Here is a 9,108-nt window from a genome sequence, read left to right as displayed (position 1 = left end):
GGGGGGGGGGGGTAGAGGAGAGTGGGTGCATTATTAGACTACCACCTCAGATTGTGGGGGGCTGCAAAACCGCTGGATAGCAAGAACAATCAAGCCGGAGAACTTGGCCTCTCAACTTCCTCTCCCACCCCAGAGACTCATAACGGTTGTTAAATCAAATTGTTTCCTCCAGAATGAAAAGCAACACTAATGTGGGCTACATTTTGGCTCCATCCACCCGGCTGCAGCAGGCGCACAGAGATTACACCAGCCGGACAATGACAGAGCGAAATATTACAGTAAAGAAGTAGAACCCATAGAGCCCTGGCCACACTTTAGCTTGCCAATAAAACACTTAAAACACCTAAATAAAATGTAATTATGCAATGCAAACGGTTCCTTTTAACTGAGTTTTAACTGTCTAGATTATGACCAAATAATGCTCAGCACACCAGCAGCATTATAAATGTAAGGGAACACTTTTGTTGACACGTGCCTCACTCTGCAGTAAACATGGCTGACAGCTTGATCCAGCAGAAGCCCCCACTTCCCTTCCATGTCTTTCCCATCATATCATAACAACAAATAACTGGCAGTAATTCAAAAGGCTCCTGGAGTCAACCGGGCTCTGGCATCTGTTCAACTTCAGTCGGGTGCCGAGTCGTGACCGGCAAGCTGAGCAGAGAGCGCAGAGAGCCGATCAATGGGGAGGCAAAGCCCAGCAGAGCACAGTGGCTCTGAGAGGATGATGACCTGTTATCTTGGCCTGAACAAACCGGCCATGTTGCCACATTTATGATACGGAGCTTGTGCTTCTTCTCCACGGCATCCAGTGCAACAGTGGGAAAGATCAGGCGCCTTTCAGTCTTTTGTAAGATTGTGTTCAGGTCAACAGCAGGATAATTCATTTCCAACTTGCACAAAAAGGTTACTTATAGTCAAAAAGTATTGCTCAATAATCCCACAAACTGTAAGGAGAATAGTTACACAGCATGGGCACCTGTAACAGTGCTCTGCCCTCTGATCCGAGCTCTCCGTTTGTGTTTGTTGAAGAAGTATCATCTGGTTACCAGAAGTGTAAACACTGGATTCTAATGAAAGTGGTCAGATTTGACTTCCTCTACTACACATTTGATGCTACTTTTGTTCCGATTTGTTCGTACATTTTTAGATGCTGCAAACTTATACTTTCTCTGAAACTCTGTAAAACTGAATCATAACGCAGCAACTAAATCCTGTAACTTCAGCAGCAACACAACTAGAGCTGTAGGGATTTGTTAATTGATGAATTAGCTGATTGAACAGAAAATCATCGGCATCTATTTCATAATTGATTAATTACTTTATTCATTCCGGTTCCTTAAATGTGAGGATTTAATGCTATGCAAGCAACTTCAATCCATCACCTTTGAATGTGCAACGGGCATTTTTTTTTTTTTTACTATTTTCAATTTTACAGCCTAATCAATTCATCGACAAAATAATCTGCAACTTAATTGAGAAAGGAAACAGTGTTTTTTGCTGCAGGCCTAAACACAAGCATTCACTCTTCGGACGCGCACTGTATTTAGCAGAATTGCCCGTATGGTAATACCGTCATTAGCCTGGGCAATATAATCCTGGGATTCCCAAACCTCGTCGCAATCAGTTTTGAAAGCATTGATTCATTCACAAACAGGAGAGAGTACAACATATTATGCTGCTCCACCTCTGTGGAGCCCTTAGAGGAACAGTGTGAACTCGTGTCTGGCTTACAGAGAGACGTACTGTACGTCATGCAGACAGACAGCTAACAGACAGACCTCATACCTGGCAGTGTGCGGTGAGTCAGCAGCACCACAGCTCTCTCTCTGCATGCACACCACACATCCAGCTGATTCCCAAGACCGACTAGAACGACCCCGCTGGTGAGACTTATTAGTACTGCAATCAACTTAAGAAAGGCCCGATTGCCCAAACTTCTCCAGGGGCAGAATATTGATGTGTCTCAACAACAAACAGGGAAATTCAGCTGTTCTCTCTACTGGAAGAAGAGGAAGGACGGTAGGCTGGCTGTGTGATCCTCTGGCTCTGTGGGAGAGAGTACAGTGGAAAATAGTCCCCACTGCTAATCCATGGCAAGCTAATTACAGCTTTGATCCCCGAGGCGTGTGCATCACTATAGGTGGGAGGGAGGTAACACACTCTGGGGATTAATACACTTTTCGGTTAGATTTGGTTTGCTTTAGAGCCGTCTCAATAAGCTCACATCTGCTGCAGAAAACGACAATGTTGTGCATTATTGGTCCACTCAAAGTTCATAAGAAATCACCTCAGCTTCTGGTGAATCCCCTTTGAAATGTGTAGGCAAGCTTAAGAGTTTTATGCAGTACAGTATACTAACTAACAATATGATCCGATACATTTTAGGGCCTTCTGCTCGTCGAAGAACACTTTGCTGAATAATCTACCATTTGTCACACTTGAGCAATAGAAGAATCTCAACCTCCTGGAGAAAGAAACAAAGATTAAAGTGGGTAAATGGAGTTTCTATCTAAAATAGGCCACAGCTCTGATGACAGCCTATTCTCAAAACACACCAGAAACAGAGGAAGAGGATGATGATGATGTTTGAGGGTGAGCAGCAGATGGCACAGAATTATCGCTATATCTTTGCCCATGATGACGCCATTATTTGAAGAGTAGTTTACTTATCACGACCAAAATCACAGCAAGCAGCATTCATGTAAATGAACAATGTTGTTTCATAAAAACACCAACATGTCCACAGCAAAGGATCAACAAGTCAGCAACTTGGCATAAGTAAAACAGCACTAAACAGACCATGCACTGTGCATTCTCCTCTATATTTAGTGAATTAACACATCTCAGTTGTGCATGTTATATGTAACGTTACACACTTATAGGGATGTGGAGGTCATTTAATTTACATGGTACTGCTGCAAACTCACATATATTGAAGTATGATGAAGAAGTACTAGCTAAATGAACGTTTGTGCTGCTTTTTGCACCAAAACGTTATACATTCATAACCTACAAGCCTGTAAAATTGAGCTTTCCGCTCATAAGTTTCAAAATAAATCCAACGTTTTTGAAAGAGTTCAACTTCCAAGAGCCACAGTGGAAATTATGTAGATATTTCCTGTAGATATTTCAGGATAAAATGTGCAGGCTTACTGACATTAAATGCCAACGTGCCGTTTTACCTTTAATTAACACTGTTACGGTAGCTAGCTAACGTATTAACCGGGTGTTTCTACGCAGCTCTGTTGTTTTTTTCAGATAGTAAACTGCCCACAAGCGAATGTTTGTTACACCAAGTGCCACGACAGAACCTGTACGTCAACGGTAGCTACCTTAGCTTTTGGCTCGCGTGCCGTTATCGTGCCCGTTCTAGTCAGCCGTTGGTGGACGTCCTCATCCTCGTTTCTCACCAGTCGTGACCAGGCCGAAAAAAACCCGGCTGACTGCCTGGTTACAACACAAAAAGCATCCGCTCTGTGGTCCTTGGCTTATGACGGTTAATGACACTTGTGCTGTCACCGGGCAGCCCGTTAGCACTGAAGCCTCCTCGTTTACATCCAACACAAACAGTGCCGAGGATGTTCCCTTGACTGCGACTACCTGGAAAATTCTGACTGTTTTACCAACCAACCAGGTTAATGAAATACTCACGCGGACTTGAAGCTGCTAACGGCAATGTCACGCGATGACTGTATCGGTGGTGTTTGCTCAGGGCGGTCACCCAGGTCGAGTGTCTCTTTCTTTCTAAATGGCCCCTCTCTCTCTCTCTGTCTCTCTCTCTCAGCGAGCTACACCTCCGTACGATCTCTCCACACCGCAATGGTGCTGAACCACGGCGCCACACGATTGGCCAGAGTGAGCGGAACTCGGTGCGCTTTGGTATTGGTAAGCAGAAAGCTCACGCGACCTGCAGGGGGGGGCTAGCAGAAGTGGTGCCTTCAAAGTTATTGGAAAACTTAGCATCAGAGTTCAAGCGCATTGCTTCGGTGTTAAAAAGATTAATAATCATAATATTTGTTATCTTAACCTTTTTTTTACATAACAAATCACTTATTTGTTCCCCCACTAAACATAATTTGATTACAGAGGCCATTGTAATTTGTAAATACAGACTACAAAATAGCCTGCTTTAAATATTACTTTTATTATATATTATTTTGATTATCTCTGTGGTATTTTATGCCATATTTTGTGCCACTTTCTAATATGGCACCCTTTATAAAGGTTAACTGAATCCAACGGGTTTATTTATGGTTTACTAATACTGTACAGATCATTAATAATCCATTAATACGAACAAATATTGGGTTGCCGGGTTGTGAAAAATCCCACTGCTGGTGTTTATCGTTTCTATTTGGTAATAAAGTTATAAATATTATAAATTCATTCATAAATGTTGATGGGTTTCTCACTCTTCGGTAAACCACCGTATCTGCAGTTATACATCTTAATAAGTTAGTAATCCATCAAGTCTGTAGTTTTAAGTGTTAATACATTTTCATTAAATGGATTTTGTTCTGCAGCGCAGCATGTGCCTTTAAGTTTTTTATTATCAAAGCAGAGCCGCCTTTTTTTTACTTTCACTTTCAATATGTTGTCTTTGTCGCTTGTGGCGTTTTTCAAACATCTACAATAATTACGGTATTATCGTGCACCTATCGCGTAATCAGGAGTGCAGATGAATCGATGGTTTTCAGTAACTCGGCGCAAGTATCAAGGTAAAGGGGTATTTCTATTTAAGGTCTACAATAAAGTAGGGTACTTCCCCAGAAGCGTTTTAAGTGCGTCAGTCTTCCATTGTGGTTTCCGTCATAGGCCTACTTCAAATTCCTCTTTTTGGTTGTTCGTCTATCGACAGATTTCGACGGTATGAGGTATGTCGTTCAATGATCTTTTCAGATTATTATATTTTAATAATGGTTTATTCGGAACTAACCCTGTATTTAATCTTCTCCAGTTTAAGGCGTTCCGGTCCCGGTTGGCGAATTGCTATTATTTGATCACTATATCGGTCTTCGTTGCTGTTAAACATCACCAGCCCTCGTTCTTCTTCCACAAAAGACAATGGCTCTGCCGGACCAACTTCATCATCAGGCCATCAATCAGACAGCAGAGGCTCTGAGCAGCTGTGAACGCAGGAGGCTCTTCTACCTGTGTGACATCCTGGACACGGACAACAGCGTAGCGTGTGTGAAGGACATGCTGAAATCTAAAGTGATGTGCCACGAGATGGGTCTCCTGTTTCTGACGGAGCTGATGCTACAATTGAGTCGTTTCGATATCCTGAGGAAGGTGTTTAAAACCAGCAGGGACGAGGTGGAAAATGCCCTGAAACAAAGAAGGGTTCTGCCAAGATTCAGGTGAGAGGTGTATACCTTATCTAGGTGTGTAAAGTCATGAATGATACATTCCAATTGGATAACGTAAACGTGATTTCCCTCCCTGTAGAGTATTGATGGCTAATATAAATGAGGAAATGGACAGTGAAGATCTGAACAGTGTGAAGTTCTTGTTGGGCAGGACATTGCCCCGTGAGAAGATGGAAAAAGCACAGGTGACAATGAATGACGTTTTGTTTTCACTTACTGAATTTCACATTCTTGTGAGTGTGCTAGGGGAGATTTGGTGGGTCATCATTTTACAGAAAAAGGTCAAATATGCATACGACAGTCATTCAAACAGAGTGAATCAACTTCCCCCTCTTTCCGTTGACAGAGTTTCCTGGATGTGATCATTGAACTAGAGAAGCTGGATATAGTTTCACCTGAAAGAGTCGACTTTGTAGAAGAATGTTTTAAAAACATTGACAGGGTCGACCTCGCCAAAAAAGTTAGTGCATACAAGATGTCAGGTGAGACTGTCCCTTTTAAATTTTGTAAAGAGTTTGTGATTTGGGAACAAGAAAATCCATCTTGACAAAATGTGAGAAGGAAAGCTGTGTTGTAACGTTTATACTGTGTGTTTCATGTGAAGTGTGGAACGTTTACACATTGTTGAAACAGGAAAATGCTGAAAACTAGAACTGAAAATGAATATTTGTGTGTCTCTCATACCACTGAAATGGCCCATGGTGCTTATGAAGAAGAAAAACAGACTTCTTGGAAGTGCCAAAGAAAATATATAGTTCCTAAACCACAGAAAGTAAAACCATGTTTTACACAGAACAGAAACTGAATATAAAAGCTGAACATACATTCTCCAGACTGTATTCTGACAATGCAAAAGTAAAAAAAAAATGTATTTATTACATATAGTATAGCATAAAACAAAATGCATCTCATGCTCTGTTTCATTTAACCCAAGGCAGACAAAGCTTATCTTGTTCATTGATACCAGCGTAACATCTAGTTCACATAATACTGTTAACTTACCTCAGTTGGACTCACAGATATATTTTTCTTTCGGACACATTCAATTTGACATAATTTTCAGAACTAAACTTTGTATTTATCAAACCAAATGTTAAACGTTTTGGCTTTTGGCTTTCTAAAAAGTGGATTTATGTGAAAGACCAATCACAAAGTACTTTGAATCATACTTTATTCTGTGTTTTTATTCACTTGTGTTTCTGTCCAAACCTTTCACAGTTGTAACATCTGGAGGACATTCATCTCTACAGCAAAGACACAGAGCTCCTGTAAGTAGTGTACGAAACTTAGTCAACATTTGACATTTTCTCTCTATTATACAACTAATACTTTTGAAAAAAAACGTCTTCTCTTTAGTGTCCATTCCCCACTCCAAATGGTTCCCATTCTCTGCAGCAAACAAGACAAGCACAGCCCCCCCACATCGGTAAGACAGCCTGCAAATGACAGCAACTTCAAAAGATGTGTAATTGCCAGAGATAAAGGAAAACGCCTCTTGTCTCTCATTGTATTTCACTTTGATATTCATAACACCGTATTAATCTTTGTCACCAACCACAGAAAACATACCAGTGCCTGTATACAGAGAGCAGGTGAGGTCTTCACTCATTATTGGTGCAGGTTTTTTCCCTATATGTATGAGTGTGTTTAATTAGTAAAGTGCATTTATGAAACTTGTTTGCATGCTCCTTTGCATTACAGAGTCAACTCGATTGTTACAGATTTAACACTAATCCCAGAGGAGTGTGTGTTATCATAGACTGCGTGGGTAATGACGGAGGTGAGACACAAAACACTTTGTACCTATAAGTCCAGTGCTGGAATACATATTCAAAAGTACCAATACCAATGTAAAATAACTCCATTACAAGTGAAAGGCATGCATTTAAAAGCCTGCTGAAGTAAAAATACTAAAGTATCATCACCAAAAGGTACATAAAGTTACTTTCAACTACTTTATTTACTAGATTAGTTTTAAACCGGGGGTCGGCCCTTCTATAGGGTCACAAGATAAAGCTTACGGGTCATGCAATGCTGAAAGGTAGTGTTGGTTTTTGAAATGCTCATTAAAGACTGACAGCAATCAATGAATCAAATGTTCTGACTCTTAATTTGAGTGGTGTTTCATGTCATACAGTAAACTGAATATCTTTGGGTTGCCTCTGTAGCAGCCCTGGTCTGATAGCGTTTTTTTTTCATCTATCTTTTGAGAGACTTGTTATCAAGAAAAAAAGTTAAATTGTGTTTCACCTCTCCTTTACTCACTCAGACATGTTGGAACAGACATTTAAGGCTCTTCACTTCAACGTGGTCCTCCACAAATGGCTGTGTGTGGCCGACACTCTCTCAGTTCTTAGAGGGATATTCGGACAGAGAGAGAACCTTGAATGCGACTGCTTTGTCTGCTGCATCATTAGCCGCGGTACGGCGAACCGTCTCCTGGGTACAGACGTGTACGCCGCAGGTCTACATCTGAACGATGTCAGACGTCTTTTCAATGCTGATGAATGCCGCATGCTGGCTGGCAAGCCCAAACTCTTCTTCATCCAGAGGTACAGCATCCCAGAGATTCCGCCCCGTGCCAGGACGGAGCACCGGGATGAGGATCTGGAGACAGACGGGTGTGATGGGCTGTCCAGATGTGCTTTCATCCCTACAGATGCAGATGTGTTCTGGAGTCACTGCTGGACAGATGAATGTCAACTGGAGCAAGGACACCATCGCTCCATTTACCTGAAGGCTCTGACAGACACTTTGCACAAAGGTCAAAGGAGGTACAGGCAAACACTCTTTAATACTTTAGCATCAGACGGTTCTCATGTACGCCTGAAGACTAAACAGATGTTTGTGTTCTGACAGGAAAACACATCTGGTTGATGTTCATACCGAGGTGAATGGAGCCATCTTTGAACACAACAACCGGAATCCTGGAGCGCACTACCACATTGATCTGAAACATACTTTAAGGAAAGAGCTTTTCTTACAATAGAGGATTAATCACCATCACTTTCACTAAACCCTCAGAACTGTCAGCCACATATTAATATAGCATATTCCTTGCCTGTGAAGAACCTTTTTTTTTTTTACTGTGTATGCAGTGACACCTGCTGGTTGTAGGAACTTAAAACACTTTTACACTTTTGTTTTTTTGTTTTGCAGGTTGTTTTGATGTGTATTTATTTCATGTTTGAAAGTTATTTTTAGACATACTGTATATATTTGAATAGTATATAACAGACGTACAGGCAAGATAATGATAACAATAACTCCCCCACTTTCCAACCCAAACGCCAACACACCCAATCACAGCCTCACAATAGATGCAGATGTCAATTCATGCAAGACAAAAAGAAGAGTAATACAAAACACAATAACGACTCAGTATATTTTAATCATATATACCAGGGATGTAATCAAATGTAACTGATTTCGTTTTTTGAAGCTTTAATGTGAATTGCCTTTTTCTTGCCTCACACAGTGCAGCTAAAACCGGTTTCTAGTGCCTTTTTTTAATTTTTCTATTATTCTAAATATTTTTTGTAGAATTGTGATAATAATTAGCTGAATGAAGGACATTTCTTATCTACTATTACTGTTATTATATCTATTGTTACTTTTAATATATTTTTGTATTTATCGTATTTTCTAACGTCATGCATTGTCTAGGTTTTGTCTTTTTGAAAAACATTCAGTAGAAAAGTGCAATGTAAACAAAGTATATACATACATATGTATG

The 9,108-nt window shown here is 40.7% G+C and overlaps 2 protein-coding genes across 5 annotated transcripts in view; one reads left to right on the top strand and one right to left on the bottom strand.

Moving 5' to 3' along the window:
• The window catches only part of LOC116389575 (protein FAM126B), a 28,068-nt gene extending 24,193 nt beyond the window's left edge, over positions 1-3,875 (bottom strand). Inside the window, exon 1 of one of the 3 annotated variants that reach the window (XM_031858352.1) lies at positions 3,336-3,875. The gene's annotated coding sequence lies outside the window, so the exon portion shown is untranslated. The remainder of the gene's footprint in view (positions 1-3,335) is intronic. The other 2 variants (XM_031858351.1, XM_031858354.1) reach the window with 2 other exon arrangements.
• A 691-nt stretch (positions 3,876-4,566) lies between these two features.
• LOC116389523 (CASP8 and FADD-like apoptosis regulator) lies at positions 4,567-9,089 on the top strand. Of its 2 annotated transcripts, none has more exons than XM_031858245.1 (11): positions 4,567-4,721; positions 4,862-4,877; positions 4,961-5,363; positions 5,452-5,557; positions 5,719-5,854; positions 6,591-6,640; positions 6,729-6,798; positions 6,933-6,964; positions 7,074-7,152; positions 7,642-8,146; positions 8,232-9,089. In XM_031858245.1, exons 3-11 carry the CDS (start codon positions 5,068-5,070, stop codon positions 8,359-8,361), a joined length of 1,404 nt encoding a protein of 467 aa, XP_031714105.1. In that variant the 5' UTR covers positions 4,567-4,721; positions 4,862-4,877; positions 4,961-5,067; the 3' UTR covers positions 8,362-9,089. The 2 variants fall into 2 exon arrangements, with proteins under 2 accessions (XP_031714105.1, XP_031714104.1); XM_031858244.1 differs by having other exon boundaries at positions 4,819-4,877.
• The last annotated feature ends 19 nt before the right edge of the window (positions 9,090-9,108 follow it).

Source organism: Anarrhichthys ocellatus, unplaced genomic scaffold (assembly GCF_004355925.1).
Source record: "Anarrhichthys ocellatus isolate YVR2014 unplaced genomic scaffold, GSC_Weel_1.0 scaffold20, whole genome shotgun sequence".
Classification (NCBI taxonomy): Eukaryota; Metazoa; Chordata; class Actinopteri; order Perciformes; family Anarhichadidae; genus Anarrhichthys; species Anarrhichthys ocellatus.
The sequence above is the reverse complement of the archived record's forward strand: the minus strand, read 5'-3'. Positions and strand labels throughout refer to the sequence as shown.